At 63.7% G+C, this 18,379-nt stretch overlaps 2 protein-coding genes across 3 annotated transcripts; both read left to right on the top strand.

Moving 5' to 3' along the window:
* The first annotated feature begins 8,397 nt into the window (after positions 1–8,397).
* On the top strand, positions 8,398–13,219 carry CIRBP (cold inducible RNA binding protein). Of its 2 annotated transcripts, XR_009502579.1 has the most exons (8): positions 8,398–8,501; positions 9,558–9,666; positions 9,751–9,857; positions 9,951–10,089; positions 10,170–10,251; positions 10,368–10,438; positions 12,772–12,904; positions 13,064–13,219. XR_009502579.1 is itself a non-coding variant. In XM_059918967.1 (7 exons), the coding sequence occupies exons 2-7, from the start codon at positions 9,564–9,566 to the stop codon at positions 10,829–10,831; spliced, it is 519 nt and encodes a 172-aa protein (XP_059774950.1). In that variant the 5' UTR covers positions 8,398–8,501; positions 9,558–9,563; the 3' UTR covers positions 10,832–11,588. The 2 variants fall into 2 exon arrangements, 1 of the variants encoding a protein (XP_059774950.1); XM_059918967.1 differs by lacking the exons at positions 12,772–12,904; positions 13,064–13,219 and adding an exon at positions 10,815–11,588.
* Positions 13,220–14,172: 953 nt separating this feature from the next.
* Positions 14,173–16,865, top strand: FAM174C (family with sequence similarity 174 member C). Its single transcript, XM_059919920.1, has 3 exons — positions 14,173–14,464; positions 15,570–15,686; positions 16,485–16,865. Coding segments are annotated over exons 1-3 (402 nt in total). The 5' UTR covers positions 14,173–14,180; the 3' UTR covers positions 16,486–16,865.
* Positions 16,866–18,379: the final 1,514 nt, after the last annotated feature.

Below are 18,379 nucleotides of genomic sequence, written 5' to 3'. Positions count from 1 at the left end.
CCCCCGTCTGCATCTCCCACCCCTGCCCACCTGGAGCTCCCGGAGGGCCGGGCCAGGTGGCGAGTCCCACCTTCATCCACTTTGGGGCTGGGCAAAGACACACAATCATAACAACACTGAAGGTCATTTCACATGTATTTCCTCACTTAACGCAGCCACCTAAGAGAACTAATTACCCTCCCATTTGGTAGATGAGAAAACCGAGGCCCGAAGAGAAATACCACTTGCTCTAGAGCACTGGGGTGATTGTTACATTAACGACCACCATCCCCGGGCTGAATTCTTATAGCCCAAGACCCTGCCCTCCCAAGCCTCAGTTCTAGGAGTCCCGCCCATGGGGAAGGGAAACAGGTGCAGTCCCAGGTGTGTCCTGGGAGCAGCTTGCTAAGGCCTTTCTGTCCCTCCTGCCACCCAGTCACCCCCAAATCATCGCACGCCCACGCCAGGAAGGTAGAATACCCAGGTCAGGCTGATCCCTTCAGACCTTCAGGTCAAAGGCGCAAACGTCCCCGAGGGCCCGGAGGAACGCAGGGTGGAAGTGTGGGTGGGACAGCTCAGGTCGAACCCCCTGCCCACGCAGCCGGGTCCCCGGGGGTCAGGGCTGTGACCCAGGTGGCCGCTACAGGGCTGGGTGGGAGATGCGGAAGGAGGGAGTAGATGGTGGCACCCGCTGAATCACGGGGGCTGTGTCTGCACGCTGCAGGGCAGGAGGCACTTGGTCTACTGTCGGGGAACTCACTCCTCAGGGCGCTGCCTGGCGCCCAGCCCTGGGGTCCGAGGGTCACAGCCCTGCCCGGGAGTCCTAGAAGAACCCCACCCCGGTTGGGTGCTGCGGCCATTGGCCCCGTCCCACTGCGCGGGCCTGAAACGCACACACCTGAGGCGGGGGCTGAGAGGGGAGAGGTGCCCAGCCAAGGGAATGCAGCGACCGGAGAGGCAGCAGGCCAGGCCACGTGGGCGTGGGCAGCACGGAAAGGTAAACCGAGGCCCAGAGTAGGCAGGGGCCGCGGAATCACAGGGGGCGGGGACGGCCCTCCACCGCCCCCTGCCCCCATTGAGGAAAAAGTTGAATGGGAGGGGGCGGCCCCCGGAAGCCCGCAGGGATGGAAACGCGGCTTCCATAGCAACGTGCCGCGAATCGGGCCTGACGTCACCGTGGGGAGGGCGCCCCTCCCGCCCCCGTCCTTGCGTAAGGCGGACCAGGCCCCGCCCCCCAGACGCCTCATTGGTGGCCACATCATTCGCTCTTCCGCACGCACCAATAGCCGCGCGGGGTTGCCGCCCGGAGGTGGGACTACGGCGTGGCCCGGCTGAGTGCGCAGGCGCGGCGCGGCGCGGCGCGGAGGCGTGCGGCCCCCCTCCGACCGCACGTCTGCAGTTTGGAGGAGGGATGCGCGCCAAGGGGTCTGATGCCTGCGGCAGCTCCGGGACGGAAGAGGGGGCGTACCCGGGGGCGCCGCACGTGCACCCCCCCTTCTAAGCCGGGCCATTGCCTGTTGCCCCCTCCCCACGACACCGTGTGCGCGAGCCCCGGGCTGGGGGGAGCGCAGGGCGAGGAGCAGGAGGAGGGCACTTGGGTTGAGGCCCTGCCAAAGGAATAGGATTTTGCCAAGGATAGGAAGAGGGAACTGGTGCCCCAGGTGTGGGGCATGGCGTGTGCAAATGTCTGAAGACGTGAAAGCGGGTGCATTTGGGGAACAATTGGGAAGTCAATTTGGGGGGCCTAAGCCAAAAGGCGAAGGCAAGGACTCGAAAGGGGTGATTCCTCAAGTCTGGCTTAGGGGGGGATGAGATGGGAACCTCACGGAGGAGGGGCGGGTGGAGAGGGCAAAGGCCAGAACATCCCAGGAGCTGTCTGGACGCTCTGCTTGGGCTTCGGAGAGGCCTGGGAAGGGACCGATGGGGCATTGTCTGAAGGTGGCCTCTGGTTCACAGTGAGGTGGTTGGCAAGGGGGCTGCAGGGAGCTCGGAGATTGGGGGAAGGGGAGCAGTTGGAGACGCCCCTGTGCACCTGGAAGCCTACAAGCCAGGAGCCGGGACAGTTGGGGCCCCGCGGGGGATTATGGCGGCAGGAAGTCCTCGTTGCTGCCTGGCTGAGGGGCAGTTTTGCTGTGGCCAGGAGTCCACTCTGAAAAGGCAGCAGGCTGCGGTCGGCGTAAACAGGGTCGCCTTTGCCGGGTGGCGAGGATGTGAGCAAACCTTTGGTCCGAGGTTAGCCCCTGGGGCTAGCCGGGCGGGCAGAGAGCCCTGAGACTGATGGGGGTTGGGGCTGGCGGTGTGGACAGGTGTGGCTACCAAGGTGTGGAGTCCGGACGGAGGCCTGGTTCCAGGTGCTGGCTTCTGGGGGTGATGAGGCAGCTGTGGGCGGGCAATAGAAGGTCACTGGGGTCACGTCTTTCTGCTGGAGGCCAGAGTCCCCTGGAGGCGGCCAAATGGGTAATTGGGGCAAGCTGCACGGTTTTGAAATGCCAAAGGACGCGGTGAGGGGTGACTTGGGAGGAAGGCAGGGAGGAGCCAGGCCCCTAGGGAGATGAGAGGGAGTGGTGCCCCGCTGGGGCCAGCTCCGGCACCCCCAGGACCCGGCGGCTGCCCCAGCACAGCCACCCCTACCTCGCCTGGCGGGAACGCCCTCCTCTCCAGGCACCTTGGGAACGGGAGTCGCCGAGCTACGGCCGAGGGTGCTGGGGCCCCACCCAGAAGTCTCCACTCCAGCCCCACCCACGGCCGCCCAGACCTGGGAGGGCAGAGGACAGGCAGCCGCCGGTGTCACTCGGGATGGGAGAGCGTCCAGCCCGCAGGTGCGGGCGGGGCCGCTGTCACCTGGGGCCCTTCCACGACTGGAGACTGCCCTTCGGAGGGGCCTCTGTCCTTGGCCTGCTGCCTCTGTTCCCCCCACCCACGTGTGCCCCTCCCCCTGCTCCCTCTGAGTTCTCTTTTCCTGTGTCTTTCTGTTTTCCCCTTTCCGCCTTCCTCGATCTCTGGGCCTGTCTGTATTTCTGTCCGGGTCTCCATCTCTCCCTGGAGGTCTCTTCTCTATTTTCTTCCTCCCCTCTCGGTCTCACCGGCTCCTCCTCCCGGCCCCTCCCCCGCTTCCGCCCCCTCTCGGAGGCACCCTCCCTCACCCCCGGCACACATTCCAGCCTCCACCCCCGCCTCGCCGCCCCTCCCTGGGGCCAGCTGCTGCGGCGTTCGGTGCCCGGGATGCTGGGAGTGGGCTTGAGCCGGGGTCAGAGGTCGGGAGCGGGCGGGGGCTGGGGAGGGCACCCCCTAACTCTTCTGGAATGTGGGCGGGGCCGGCCCCACGGGGTCGGGGGGAGGAGGTCGCCCGCCGGCAGGCGGAGCCGGTGGCCCGAGACAGCTGGCTACATCTGCCCTGCACACGGCCCACACCCCAGACGCTATCCATAGGCCTCGCAGAAAATCAACACAAGCCCAGACGCCCACGCAGGGCCCCTTACCGCCACCAGACCCAGACCAACCCGTCTCCCCGTCCCACACACGCGCTGCACACCCTCCGCAGTCAACGGGTACATGCCGATCCCACCTGAGTGACAGGCTCCGGCTCTGCAGCACAGGGACCCCAATGCACACCGCCCTCACACCCCCAAACCCGCCCCAAGCTACACTTTGGGGGCCACAACCTCAATCAACTGTGTGACCCTCAAAACCCACTCTCACCCTGGGCCAAGACCTCCCTGACAAAACCCTCAAAATTGAAGGTCACACCAGGCAGCCCAAACTCAGACCCTCAGAGACGCAGCTCAGCTGAGATGGCACCCAAATCCGCGGACACTCCAGCCACAAACACTACCCACGCACCGAGCAGAGCCGGCCACTGGGCTGGGGCAGGTGCAGGGGCCTGTGTGCGCCCTCAGAAGAAGTGGGGCTTCCTCCGGCATGGCCGGCGATTCCCTGAGTGTCCTGAGACACGGAGAAAGAAGAGAACAGCAGAGAACTGGGAGCCCCTCCGTGGTGTGTTTTTGTCACCGGCTGCCCTTCCATCACACCCGCTGACCCCAGGAGATGCTGCTGCTGTGCCCACTTCTCAGATGATGCACCCTAGGCTCAGACAGGAGCCCGGACACCGCCTACCTGCACAGCTGGGCACCGGGCCGTCGCTGATCCTCCAGGGTGGGATGGTGATCGAAGGCTGGACGAGGTCCATGGGCACCTGTGTCCGCCTGCTTGGGTGTGGGGGCCAGGATGTGGGGCTGCTGTGTGCGGCCGCCTGGACACACACAGGTGTCTTCCCTGAGCCCCTGGCAGCTGCCCCAGGGGGGTGTGCTCTCCATGGCTGCCACTCCAGTGTTGCCATGGAGATGCCACAGCCCCAGTCAGGGGTGCTTCGGCCCCTCTGTGTGCCTGCAGGGAGCCTGTACGTGGGGCCAAGGTCAAGGGAGCGGACAGGGCATCAGTGGGGGTCAGCTCCTCCCACCCCTGGGGCGGGGCTGTGAACCTCAGCCCTCCCCCCGTCTCGGAAACCCAGGGGGTTGCATCCCCAGCCTCCACCGAGGCAAGCCTTGGGGTTTCCACGAGCACACAGGGGTCTCTGCGCATGCACAGGCCCTGGCGTTTCACACACACCTGATGTATGTCCTCTGCATGAATGCATGTTATTGGTGTGGGCCTCCGGGTGTCCCCGGGGTCCCATTCCACAGCCCGTGTGCCTGCCGTTGGTGGGGACTGCGGTCACCAGCACGGCCCATGCGCTGCCTGGCCTTTGCACTTCTGGGATGGGGGCTGGGGCAGGAGCAGAAGAGTGGCAGCTTCCACATTCCTGGGCCATGAGTCACAGGGAGCTCCACGCAGGTGCCCCCTCACACGTCCCCCTCCGCCAGGAAGACCCCTCCTAGGAACAGGAGGTAAACTGAGGCCAGGGCGCAGGCAGCTGAATCTCCTGCCAATTCACAGTTGGCAGCCACCTGGGGCCTCCTAGGGATCTCAGATGTCCCCACCTACTCATGCAGGTGGGAAATGGGGTGGGGGGGGATGGGGGGAGTCAGTTAAAGTTAAACCCTTCCTCCTGGCTTCTGGCCTCCTGTAGCTCTCCTCTGCCCTAGAGACCCCGGCGGGGCGGCCGCTGACAGCGCGTGGCATGTTCCCACCCCAGGGGCATGAGTCACGCCACCAGCCATGGGCGCATATGATCTGTGAGTCCCGGTTCCCCCGCGTCATGCACACGCAGCAGCGCTGTCCCCGGCTGATCCCACCTCCTGGTTATGCACATGCTTTGGGGCCCACGAACAACCCCTTGTGTTCTTGCACATAAGACATGACCATGCAAACATGTTTCCATGTGTGCACACGCACACACACACCTCCATGCCAGTTTGCACACACACACACACGTGTGAGTTCTATGCACACACTTCCACAGCCATGTGCACAGGCACACGGCCCCATTTTCATGTTCACACAGGCATGGTCCCCAGAAACCTTGTTTCTCCACCTCTGTACCCGCGAGTCCCCTGCCCACGGGCACACATGTGCACCACACCTGGCAACGTACACACACATCCAGTCCCCGCTTCCCCCTCCCTGGCTCTGAGCCCCGGGGATCTGGGCCAGGCGGGCGGGCTGGAGTCTCTGCCAGGACGGTCCCCTTCCGCGCCCGCGCCGGGCGGCCTCCAGGTGCACCGTCCCGGCCCCCGCCTGGCCAGCCGGGAGGGACCAGTAATTACGCGGCCCAGGGGTCCCCCCCCCACCACGCGCCTTTCATCCCGTCCACGCCCGACCCGAGCCCAGACGCTCATTACTGCCTCCCGCCCGGTCATTAGCCGGGGTCGGGGGAAGACCCGACGTCCGGCGGGCCCGACCCCGCGGGGAGGACAGAGGGGGCAGTGCGGGAGCAAGGAGGCCCCGCCCCCGTCTCCGTGGCAACGCCGGCGCAGCCCCGGGGGTGGTCTTCGGCGGGCGGCCGGGGAGGGGCGTCTTGTGAGTGTGCAGACAGGGACCTCCGGCCTAAGCCCCGTCCCGCCGGGCAGGCGGTGAGCACCGCGCGTCCCGGCCGTGAATAGCAGCCGCGCCCCCGCCCGCGGCTATTTTAAGTCCCCTCCTCGCCGACCACCCCCAGCGCTCGGGCCTGAGGGCGGGACGGGAACCCCCTCCCACGCTGGTGCTCGCGGCCGTCGGCCGGACGGCGGGGCGGGACCGGGAGCCCCCGGCCAGGCTGACAGCGAGGCCGTAGCTCCCCCTTGTGTCCGCGGGGAGAGCGTGGAGTCGCGGCCGAGGCAGGGAGGAAGGTGGTGCCAGCCCCCTGAGACCACCCCCCCCATCTCGCCCCTCACGGGTTCACAAGGTCCTAGGTACACACCGAGTCACAGGGACACGCCGACGTCGGTAGCCGCAGAAACACAGGTGCGCAGACAGGTAACACACCTGAGACGCAAGCACACAGTTCCCACACAATGTCCGGTACAGGCGCACCTGGGAACAGGTATCCATAGGTAAAGGTCCACACCGTGATGGGAACCCAGGACAGTCGTGGGTACGCATGGAGCCCCGTACCCAGCAACAGGCTCGTAGTAAGTACACGCTTGATAACTGCTGGTGGAATGAATGAATGAACCAGGGAACTTCACAAAACCAGGAGAAGGCAGACTAGGAACCACAGAACAGTGAGGGCGGGGGCGGGGGGGCGGCAAAGAGTGATGAGGGGCCCCGGTGACTGCAAGGACCCCTTCGCCTGGTCTGGGGTCAGGAGCCGCCGACCTGACTTTGCTGGGGGAGCAGATCAGAAGGGGGTGGACTACTCCTGGGCTGGGCATGCCTGGCCCCAGGTCCCCTCCATGGGCCCCGGCGGGAGGGTGAGAGCTGAGTGCTGATTCTCTCTGCTCCTTTTAGTAACCGCCCTGCGTGAGTGGCTGACGCAGCAGCGGGCTGCGGCTGACAGGGAGTTGTATGGGGGGGCTGTGGCGTGGGGGGACGAGGTGCGGACACGGCTGCCATGAGTCTGGGGCCTGGAGTGGGGCTGGAACTTTCCTGGGGCAGGCAGCAAAGCAGGGGTCTCTGTTGTCAAATCGCCCTAACTTTTTTGGCCGCGCCGTGCGGCATGCGGAGTCCTAGTTCCCCAACCAGGGATCGAACCCACGCCCCCTGTATTGGAAGCACGGAGTCTTAACCACTGTACAGCCAGGGAAGTCCCTCAAATTCCCCCTAACTTTTATGCAGAAGGTATGCCCTTTCAAGACTTTCTGGGGCAGGGGTATAGCTTGGGCCTCTGGTCTGGGCAGGCAGGGGTCTGCACTAGCTTCTTCCACCCATGGAAGGGTCCAGGGCCACAGAAGGTAACGTGAGCCAAGGCCTGGGCAGGGGGAAAGGGGTGACCACAAGAGGGGCTCCCAGGAACAGCCTTGCGGGTGAAGATCTCTGCAAATCTGGTTCTTCTGATAGCAGAGGTCTCGGGACCGCCAGACAGAAAAAAGATGCAGGGGGAGGAGCCAAGAGGGTTCTGGGTGTGCAGAACAGTGTGCTGGTGGGCGGCTGGAGCACAGCGGTGAAAGGGAGACGGGGGGCTGAGCTGAATTTTGGGGTGCAGTGGAGACTCGAGAGTTGGGCACAATGGTGGGTTTGAGAGCCCACGTCGAGGTCAGACTGAGGTCTAAAGCTGGGGTGTAAAAAGTGTCTGGCCAGGTGACTGTGGGGTGTGGGTGCTGCACCACACTGGGTGAAGTCCGGATTGGGGTGGGAGTTAGGTGTGGTTGCAGGTTGGGATTCGTAGGCAAAGTGGGTTGGGTGAAGTTGGGGTGACCCAAAGTTGGGAAGCAGGAAGAATTGGGATCGTGGAGAATATTGGGGTCCACATAAATGGAGTTGCCTCAGTTTTAGGGTTTGGGCGGGCCTTGGGGCGGATCACACGAAGTGGAGCGTTGGGGTTCTGAGAGTTCTGGGGTGTCGGTTATGTTGGCAAGTACATAAGGACTGATATCGGGGTTCACATGAAGTTGGGGTGTCCGAGAACTGAATCTCGGGTGGGTGTGGGGACCTGGGTGAGGTCGGTAAGTCGCCGACTGCGGGAGCACCGCAAAGGTCTGGGTTCCAGCGACCCCCAGAAGGTTCTCAGGAGGCTTGGGCCACTGGCAGAAGCCGCCCGAACCCCTTTGTTCTCCGCCACAGGCCGGGGGGGTGGGGGTGGGGGGGCCGGGCGCGCGGAAGTGGGTCAGCTCCGCCCCGCCGCGCACTGGCCCCGCCTCCCGCGCGCGGGCGGGGGACTGCGGACCATGCGCGTCCCCGCTGTTCACTGTGTCCCGCGCCCGCTCGCGGGAGGGGGCGGGGCCGGTACAGGCCCGGCCCCCAGCTCATGAATATGAGGCACAGCCACGGCCTCCAGGGCTTCGGATTGGCCGGCACGGGGCGGAGGGGCGGGCTCGGGGGCGGGGCCTTGCGACGAAGTACATAAGGCGGGCGCAGGGCGCCCCCCCAGTCACTTCGCGCGTTAGGAGGCTCGGGTCGTTTTGCTGTGCCGTCTTCCCGCTTGCGCCAGGGACCTGCCCGACTCAGTGGTGAGGGCCCTGGCGGCACCGGCTCCACGGGCCCGGGGCGGCGGGCGGCCTGTGGCCGGCCGGAGGAGGCGGGGCGGCGGCGGCACGCCCCTGGGCGGGGGCGGTGCCGGGGCGGGCCCGGGGTGTAGTCCGCCCCGCCGGCGGCGAGGGGCAGCGGAGACCGGGCCGAACCGCGGTCGGAGGGCATCCCCCGTGGGCCAGGGTATTCGCGAGCGGGACACCGCCGCAAAATGGCGGCCGCGAGCGCGAAGCTGCGCCCAGCGAAATGGCGGGAGCGCCGAGTGCCCGGATGGAGTGGCGCGGGGCGCATGCGCGCGTGGGTGGGGCCGGGCTGGGGCTCCTCCCCGATTTCCCGTTGGAGTAGTGCGAGGGCGACACAGCCCCGGTGCCACCCCCAACGCCCCAAGTTTGGGTCCTAGTTGCGTGGCTGCAGGGCGCCTTCTGGCCAGTGTTTCGGAGCCATTCAGCGGAGGCTACCAGCCTGTAAAGGGTCGGTATAAGCACCGTCCCGCTTTGATATCCCGGCGCAGAGTCCCCGTCCCGCCTGCACAGCGCCCTGCAGTGGACCAAGCACGTTGCCACTCCGCCCGCCCCACGACGGTCGGGTTAGGAGTTAGTCCTCCGCTGTTTGCAACGGGCAGAAACCAAGGTGCACTCAGCCCGTGACGATGGTGGCTGATGCCTGCCTTCAGGGTACAGCCCTAAACGTCCCGTGAGGGCGTCCCCTGGCTGGAGTTTTGGACCCCCACAGCCAGGCAGCACTGAGGAGTACTGCAGAACCGCGGTGTGGCCCCAGCTTTCAGGGAGCCCCCAGTCTGGGGAGCGGAGTTGGCCCAAACATAGAAAAGCGGCCAGGGACCCAAAGTGATAAAGAAATTAAGGGTTTGTTTGAATTAAGTCCTGGGTGTGGGCTTGGGATGGTTAAAGGGAAGAAAAATAGTTTCCCAGCGCTTCCCCCCGAAACATATGTTATTTGTATAAAGTAAAGTGGGGGGTGGGCGTTGAGTCTCGAAGCCCCTGCAGGACCTCTGAGGCTTTTGATGATGTTTGTCATAGGCCGCCATGGCATCAGATGAGGGCAAGCTTTTCGTCGGAGGGCTGAGTTTTGACACCAACGAGCAGTCACTGGAGCAGGTCTTCTCAAAATATGGACAGATCTCAGAAGGTGAGGCTGGTGCCAGACTGGTGGCTGAGTGGGGTTGCTCACGGGGAGGGCTGGGTGCTGACCACGGACCTCTCCCCTGCACAGTGGTGGTCGTGAAGGACAGGGAGACCCAGCGATCGAGGGGCTTTGGGTTTGTCACCTTTGAGAACATCGATGATGCCAAGGACGCCATGATGGCCATGAACGGGAAGGTGAGGGCCGGCTGCTCTGGGGTCCAGTGGGTCCGGGCTGCAGACTGAGGGCGGGAGGTGCAGAGGCTAACCGTGTCCACTTCTGGTCTCCAGTCTGTGGATGGGCGGCAGATCCGGGTCGACCAGGCTGGCAAGTCGTCTGATAACCGATCCCGCGGGTACCGAGGTGGCTCTGCCGGGGGCCGGGGCTTCTTCCGCGGGGGCCGAGGCCGGGGCCGTGGGTTCTCCAGAGGTGAGTGCCACTTGCAGGGACAAGGTGGGGGCATTGCTGCAGGAGCTGACACTCACTTCTCCTTCCCGTCCCGTCTGTAGGAGGAGGGGACCGCGGCTACGGGGGGAGCCGGTTCGAGTCCAGGAGTGGGGGCTATGGAGGCTCCAGAGACTACTACAGCAGGTACAGGCGGTGGTCCTGCGCAGGGGGGCCTGGGAGGCTCTGTGGGGACGTTGGCACGGGGACCGGTGAGAGTCCCCTGAGGTGGCCCCCGGCGCTCACCTGTGTCCTTCCTGCAGCCGGAGTCAGGGTGGCAGCTGCGGTGACCGAAGCTCGGGCGGGTCCTACAGAGACAGCTACGACAGTTACGGTAAGCGGCGCTCCAAGGGCCTGTGGTGGGAGCTCAGTGAGCCTCGGTGCCCTCTGGGCTGTGCTCAGACCCGGTCACTATGTTTGCCCCGTAAGGGACGAGACTGCCCTCATGGGTCTCGGTGCCAGCAGCCACTTCTGCCACAGAACGTAAAGGCAAAACCAGGCTGACCAAGGAGAAAAGGGAGAGCGAGGGCCCACCGAGCAGAGCAGGCCGCATCCGTGCATGTCGGCCGTGCCCGCCACCCTCGGCCATGGGGGGGGTTGGTCGCTCCCGAGCCCCCAGGGCTGAGCCCCCAGGTTTGGGCCGGGAGTGGAATGCTGCCTCTCGTCGCGTGCTTCAGCGCCTTTACACTGTGCCTGCTTCTTGTTCTCAGCTACACACAACGAGTAAAAATCCTTCCTGCTCGAGATCGTCCTTCCAATGGCCGTATATTTAAAGATTTTGGGAGCTCCGCTGAATCGTTAATGTGTAGTGATCACACCTCCTTGTACCCACTTTTGTAGTCTTATTGGTTCTGATCTTGTCAAACACAGCCTGACTGCTTCTGGCCCTCAGATGGCCTCGTTACTACACTTTGCTTTTTAAGGAAGCGCTGTCCGTTTTTAAGAGTCTTAAAAACGTTTTGAAGAGCCCTTCCAGTTTTACTTTTACCTTTTTACCGTGAGCCAAGAGTTTTTTTTTTTTAGAAAATCACCAGGGGTTGTGAGACTTTTGTTTTTTGTTTTCGGTTGTGTTGCTTTTTTTCTTTTTCTTTTCAGTGGGGTCAGCCCCGTGAAGTTGGGTGCCCCGAGTCACTTCTCTTTGAGATAGAACAGACTCTGAATCTGCTCTTTGTCGGAAGCTGAGCAAGTTGTAGCTTTTTTCCAACTCGGTGTCACGTTTCTGAGTGTAGCGTGGTAGAACCGTGCGGGTGGCAGCAGAGCACCCGGGCTGCCCTGGCCCGGCCCGGGCGCCCACCTGTCCTGTGGGACCCACAGTAGACTTGCAGACATCCCCGAGAGGTTCTTGAAAATGTGTATTTATATTGTCCTTTTTTGCCGGAAGACGTACGCATATCCCGTCAATGTTGTATCTGAAGTGGTGAAGGAATTCTTGTACGCAGTTTTCTTTGGCTTCACGAAGCCGATTAAAAGACCATCTGAATGAACCTCGCTCTGACCATCTCCCTTTGATTGCACCACACGCGCCCTGCAGGGGCTCGAGGCAGGCAGACCTGAGCAGAGAGGGCAGCTAGAGGACTAGGTCCGCAGTCCCGCCCAAGGCTGCCACAGCTAGAGGAGAAAGGCAGGGTCAGTGACGCTGGCTGGGCCCCTATGACAGCCGACGGCCACCGGCCCCAGTTAGGCGAGCAGGTGGGTGACGGGAGCGGGCTCTCGGACCGCAGGGCAGCCCCGGGGCGCTTCTGGCCATGGCAGCCGGAAGGCTCGATGGGCGGGCAGCCTAGCAGGGACGGTGGACACGCGGGCGCCCGACGCTGACCCTGAACCCCTTAGTCTAGAAGCAGGCCAGAGAGCAGACACAGGCAGGGTCCCCGGGTGACCACAGACTGACCGGCTCATTAGCTAGCTCTGCTGTTGCTTTACAAGTTCTGAGCGTTCTCTGCTAGCCTATGGAAGCTGCAGCCCCTCGGAGGACAGAAGTGTTGTGCGCCCAACAGAAACCTCTGAGACGCAAGCTGCTCCCTGGGCTAGCTCATATGTGGAGATAGTCCTGTAATTCGAGGTAACTCCTTTTGCTCGTCCGCATCCCTCCTCTTGTTGAGAGCTCATTTGAAAGTAAAGTCGTGTACCCGGGGAATGTTCCTTTGACTTTTTTGCTTTTCGATTTTTCTTTTTCCTTTTTTAAAAAAAAAAAAAAAAAAAATCAAGCTAGAACTAAAGGCAGACCCCGGCCGTTTGCCCTTCCCCGCCTGCAGCCAGGCGAGCGGCCCGGGCAGTTGAGCAGGATTGGAGACCACCAAACGCCCCGCCTTTTGGAATTTTTTGTTCATCAATTGACTGTCTTTTCCAGACCTCTTTGAGTCACACTCCTAACTAGCTCTCTCTGATGTCTGTTGCTGCCATGAGTTTTTTCTCAGAGCCCGCGCCGATTTCTAAGCAGCTCCATCCCAAGTGGGTAGCTGGCTCTGCTTAAGAGTACAAAGTGGCCTGGCCCATCTGAAAGGCGCAGGCCCGCCCTGGGCACGCTGGCCCGTGGAGGGGCCTCTTGGGTTGGCCCCGATGACTAGCTTGACACCCTCCTAGGAGCTGTGGATGGTTTCGGGGGAGTCGGGGAGGGGCGGCTGTGAGCTCAGCCAGGGTGTCAGGGTTAACACTCCTTTGCTTTGGCAGGTTGAATGGAAGCCAGTGCGACCCGGAAGGGTGACCCGAGAGCAACAGTGACCTGGGGTCACTGCCCCAGGAGGAACTTCACCTGGGAGCAAGAGCCAGCGGCACAGCTGCCTGCCCTTGCAGCCCGTCACCTGTAAGTGCTTCTCGGGGTGGGAGACACGTGGCCCTGTGGCCCTGGCCCTTGCGGTGGGTTCTCCCCCGTCCTGGCTGTGTGACCCCTGTCGGGGGCAGCGTCTTCATCTCCTGCTGGAGCAGCCCTCGTGTCCCCCTCTCACCTCTCCCGTCTTTCCAGCAGGTGCTTCACTGGCGAGGTTGGGGTGCGGGGCTTCAAGGTGCTCCAGGAGGATGGGCGTGTGGCGCTGGCACGGCGGCCAGCCCTCACTCGCGATGTGACAAGACAAATGTGGAAGGTGCATTTGAATAAAGGGATGGTGTGTCCACCCACAAATCTGAGTCTGGTTTGGGGTGCGTCGTGGAGGGCGGACACTGAGCTTCAGGCTGAGGCCCGGCCGGAGGGGCTGTGGCGGGGAGTCCACTAGAGAGAGCCTCCTCTTGGGGCCTTCGTTCTGGCCACGAGCTGGATCCAGACCCGTAGGCCACGCAGCAGTTCATTGCCCCCCGGGGCAGTTCTCTCGGGGCCGCCGAGGGAGCCAAGGAGGAGGTGGAGGAGGTGGTCCCTTGGCGGCGCGTCCCCCAGGGCTAGGCGGAGGCCTTGTCAGAGTAACCCCAGGCACCTTCAGCTTGGCCGCCCCCGGAGCCGGCCTGCCTTGCCAGGCTGTTTGCCTCCAGCCTTGGTCTTGGGGTACAGAACGTTGGGGCTGAGCCCCAGTTCCAGCTGCCTTGGGCTCTGGGCGGATTACCTCAACTCCCAGCAGGGTGCGACCGGGTGAGGTCCGGGTCACCGGTACCCCCCCCCTTCTCCCACGGGGTGTGTCTGGTCCCTCCTGGCTCTTGCCAAAGGCGGGATGCCCAGGCTCACAGCCGGGACAGGTCTCCTCTCCGGGAGGGCCAGGGACAGCGGGCCACTGCTGGTGTCACCGAAGCCCAGGGCGACTGGGGGCGGGGACGCGAGAGTTACAGGGCCCAGATGGAAGGGAGGCCCGCAGAGCACGGTCGCGCCTGTCCCTTATCATAGCCCCCCTGCGGGGCGGCCGCGGTGCTCACGCTCTGGGCCGGGGACACACAACTGCGGCTCCGAGCCTTCGGGGGCGGGATGCGCGCGGAGCCGGTGGGGCGCGGGGTACCTCCCCGGCTCGGGTGAGGCGAGGTGAGCGGCCGGGGGCGGGGGCGGGCAGGGCGTTTCCGGGAGCCAGGCCCCGCCCCCGCGGGCCATTGGCTGGCCCCGCCCCCGCGCCAGTGAGTGACTGCTCCTCGCGGGGGCGGGGCGCGGCTACCGCTTCCGCCGGGCTATGGGGCCGCGTGTGCTGCCGCCGCGGCTCCTGCTGCTGCCGGCGCTGCTGCTGCCGGCGCTGCTGTGCGGAGCCGAGGGTGCCGCGCCCCCGTCGCTGCGCCGCACGCAGGCCACGCTCTTGCCGCAGCCCGCCGTGACGAACGGGAGCCAGCCGGGGGCGCCGCACAACAGCACACACCCTTGGCCGCTGGGCTCGCCGGACTCGCCGCTTCTGCGTTCCCTCTACGTGGTCACGGGCCTCATCTTCTTGGCCGTGCTCTACTTCCTCATCCGGGCATTCAGGTGCGTCAGGCGCACGCCGCCGCCGCCGCCCTGGCGCGGCCAATCCGCGCGCGCCTCGCGCCCCAAGTGTTGCGGCGCGAGAGCCCCGCCTCTCCAGCGCGGTGCGCCATCGTCACGTGAGTGGGTGGGGACGTGGGTGGGTGAGTGGGTGGGGTCAGGCAATCACGTGACGCACCGCTCCTTCGGGATGTTGGGGTCGGTTTTCTAGACGCAGCCACCGAGACTAGAGGTTGCGGGATGATGAGGGCACCGGGAATTCCCGGGACCCTCTGCGGCTCCCCCAGCCCGGCGACGACGAGCGCAGCGCCCACTAACCCAACTTGCATCTGCCACGCGGGCCTGGCTGCATCCTTCCTTGTAGTTAACGCCCACAGCCTGACCAGGGCCGGGCGGGAGCCTGCCCCCGCACGTTGCTCCTCCTGCTTCTTCAGCCCAGAGCTGGCCGTGATCGTCAGTGTTTAGGTTCTGCCCACGCTCTCCCCAAGAGTTGAGGACCCCCTTGCCTTCCCCGCGGCGTACGCCCTGCCTCCTGCAGGCCCGTGACCCCCTCCTCAGGTCCCTGTCCTCTCCGTTTGGCTTCCTCTCTGGGGCTGATCTCCAGAGGGCCTTTGTCACGCAGAGCTGATCATATCCAGATCCTCTGAAGGGGCCTTTTCTGTCTTGCATTGACACTGCTGTGGGTACACAATGTTCGTCTCCCATCTGAATACGTGCCACATCCACCACAGAGGGTCCCATGCTTTCCCTGGTGGTGGTCAGGAGCCGGGGCTTTTGCCCGTGACAGCCTTCCACTTGATGTCTTTAGCAAACTCTCTCTAAGGCTCAGTCGTCTCATTAGTAAAATGGAATTACGGCGCCCCCCTCCCAGGGGTCCTCGCCCAAGGGCCTACGCCCTGGGGGCCTGCCAAGGGAGATGTCCACAGCAACTGATAATGATTGTGACCATTATGAGAAGAAACACAGTTGGAGCCGGAAAGTTCACAGCAAGACTCTAGGAGTCGAGCAGACGAGCATTATCGGAGAAGGTGGGAAGCAGGGCAGAGTGTCAGCAGCTCCACCGAAGGGCCATGAGAGGGCCGCTGAGCGAGCCTGGGTCTGCTTCCAGATTGAAAAAGCCGCAGCGGAGGAGGTACGGGCTCCTGGCCAACACCGAGGACCTGACTGAGATGGCATCGCTGGACAGCGACGAGGAGACGGTCTTTGAAACAAGGAACCTGAGATGGTAGGGCAGCCCTCCACACATCTTCAGGGGCTCCTTGAGTTGGGGGGTGGGGTCAGCAGGCCAGAGAGTTAGGAAGACTGTCGGTCGGTGAGGCCCTCAGTGCAGTCAGCGCACAACAGTGGCCGGGCCTGGCTTTGCCGTCACAGGCTGTGTGGTCTCGTCCCAGGCACGTCCATCTCCCAGCCTCAGTTTCTCATTTCTTTAAGATGGGAACGGGCTGCAGCGCTTGAGTCAGTGGGCACTTGCTCTGGGCCTGACCCCGAAGGCCAAGATCAGTGTCAGAGATGGAGAATGAACTGCGAGGTGCTACCAAAGCTGGGGGGTGTGGATCAGAGACGGCCTCTCCACGGCCCCAGCCCGGGGTAGAGCATCCCAGGCAGAGGTAATGGCAGAGACAAAGAAAGAGGGCTGACGACGGAGGTGACCCAGTGGCCACTGGGCGTAGGGCCAGCGACAGGGCCAGCGACAGGACCTGAGCGGGGAGGGATGGCCTGTTTAACCCCAGCTTGTTGGGGGCTCAGGCACAGAAGCTGAGAGACCACAGGACGATTCTGACTTTACAAGCCCCCCGAGGGAGGTGTGGGTATGGCCTGAGAATCCCTCTGGTCTTGGCGTCTCCTGGCTGGGACACCCCTTTCCCCCAGGTAGGGAGTCGGCAGGGCCTGCAGGCTGGGGGTGGGGGCTGGGCAGGTTAGAGGCACAGGCACAGCGGGGTGGGGGCGGGGGCGGGGCGGGGTGGGGTGGGGGCGGGACGGGCTCCCCACCCCACACTTCTCATCTCCTACCCCTCGTTTCTAGATGTACAGGTCGGGAAGGCAGCATTTCCAGCGGCCCTGTGGGAAGGACAAGAGACAGGGCCCCTCCCAGTGCTTGGAACGCCCTGCTGATTCTCCTGCCACCAAAGAGCTTGTGCGGGGCCTGCCCGGCCTTCCAGAAGCCGCCTCAGCCCTGCCCCCGGACAAGACCGCCCAGGATACCGGCTGGAAGCCAGAGGGGCCCCGGCAGCAGCACGCAGAACTCTGAGGTCCCCTGGCCACGTTGTGACTTGTGCTGATCACCCTTCCTGGTGGGGATGCGTCAGCCCCAAGCTGAGGCCTGGTAGGCGGGTGGGCTGGGGGGCCTGTCTGGGAGCACCATATGCCTGGGCTGAGGACAATAAAGGCAGCCAGTGGTTCTGTAGCTGGTACCCAGCTCCACAGTGGGCCAGACCCAGCGCTCTGGCTCACAGGTGGGTGGTGGGCAGCAGACCTGGGCTCCATGTGGGCCTTAGTTCTCCCACCTGTGACCATTTGGTCCCATCCTCAGGTGTCCAGAGGGTCCCGTGAGGAATCCCACAAAGGAGACAAAGAGATGGGGGAGAACTACTCCTACCTGCCTGGAAAAAGACCCTGCCAGTCATTGTTTTTGAGCCTAGGGAGAACTCCTATTCATCCAGCAAAGCTCCTGCTCAGGGCTCCCCTGTCCATAATGCCTTCAGCCTGGGGCCCCTAAGGGCCATGCTCTCTGCCTCACCACACTCACACCACTATTTTGGGGGTGTTTCTTAAGGAACCCCAGGCTGTAGTGTACGGGTCTGGAGCTTTCTGCAGCCTGAGGCTCCCTGTGCCCACCCTGCCTCTCCCCCATCAGCCTCTTGTGGAATCACTGATGAACCTGATCCCCCATCCCAGGAAACCTATTCTGGCACTCAGGCCTCCGTTCTGGTCACTTGAGATCCATCGTGGGTACCTAGCTGAGTCCCACTGGGGCACCTGACCCTCATCCCAGGCACCCCAGTCCCATGGGGGGTACCTCAGCCCCATCCCCGGAACTTGAACCCCTTTCAGGCACCATAATCCCCTTGGGGCAATCGACCCCCATCCTGGGCACCTAACCCCTTTCCCACCTGAGCCCCATTTTGGGCACCCGACCCCCACTGGGGTACCTGACTGCCCATCCTGGCCACCTGCGATCCATCCTGTGTACCTGAGTCCCACTGGGGCAACTGACCCCCATCCTGGGCACCTGACCTCCTTCCCCACCTGAGCCCCATCCCGGGCACCTGCACCCCATTGGGGTGCCTCAATCCCCATCCTGGCCATCTGAGATCCATACTGGGCACCTGAGTCCCATCGGGGTACCTCAGTCCCCATCCCTGGTGAGGGGCTTGATGAGTTCCTCTGTGGGCCTTGTTTCTAGGCGGAGTCCAGCTCTGGCCTGTTCCCCCCCAGCACCCCCGCCCGCACCCTGTCATTGTGGTCCTGGAGAGTGGGAGAGGTGGGGCTGGCCTGTGGCTGCCCACAGCCTGAGGTCTCCCCGGGCCGCTGGCTGGAGGCACCGAGGCTGTGTCGTTAGGAGGAGCTGCCACCAGGTGGCAGCCTTGTGCTGCCCGGCCTCTACCATGCTGGCCTGTGGTCCCGGGCTGGCCTGAGGCAAACCGTTGTACAGGTGGGGAAGTACTTCGAAGTCGGGGGCCTGTTTCGCACACCTTCTCAACCCCACCTTGTTGCCATGTCCACCATGGGATGGTCCCAGCCTGCTGCCCACTCAAGACCCATCAGCCTCTGGGGCCCGTCTACCTTGCAGTCCTGTTGATCCTCCTGGCCCAGCCTGAGCCTGACTTCCTGCAGAAGAGCTGTCATGGTCAGCTGGCCACCCCTCTCTCCAGCCGGGGTCCTCTGCATTGGCCCCCAGTTGGCTTCCTTGGTCATCTC

Source organism: Balaenoptera ricei, chromosome 3, assembly GCF_028023285.1.
Source record: "Balaenoptera ricei isolate mBalRic1 chromosome 3, mBalRic1.hap2, whole genome shotgun sequence".
Classification (NCBI taxonomy): domain Eukaryota; kingdom Metazoa; phylum Chordata; class Mammalia; order Artiodactyla; family Balaenopteridae; genus Balaenoptera; species Balaenoptera ricei.
Note: the sequence above shows the minus strand (reverse complement) of the source record. Positions and strands in the feature narration are given on the sequence as shown.

What these genes read in the sequence shown, in the direction of transcription:
- CIRBP (XM_059918967.1), top strand. Translation starts at nt 9,564, where the DNA reads ATGGCATCAGATGAGGGCAAGCTTTTCGTCGGAGGGCTGAGTTTTGAC. An exon ending in GGGCCGTGGGTTCTCCAGAG is followed by an intron (nt 10,090 to 10,169) that starts GTGAGTGCCACT and finishes TCCCGTCTGTAG; the next exon opens with GAGGAGGGGACCGCGGCTAC. An exon ending in TCCAGAGACTACTACAGCAG is followed by an intron (nt 10,252 to 10,367) that starts GTACAGGCGGTG and finishes TCCTTCCTGCAG; the next exon opens with CCGGAGTCAGGGTGGCAGCT.
- FAM174C (XM_059919920.1), top strand. Translation starts at nt 14,181, where the DNA reads ATGGGGCCGCGTGTGCTGCCGCCGCGGCTCCTGCTGCTGCCGGCGCTG. An exon ending in TTCCTCATCCGGGCATTCAG is followed by an intron (nt 14,465 to 15,569) that starts GTGCGTCAGGCG and finishes GTCTGCTTCCAG; the next exon opens with ATTGAAAAAGCCGCAGCGGA.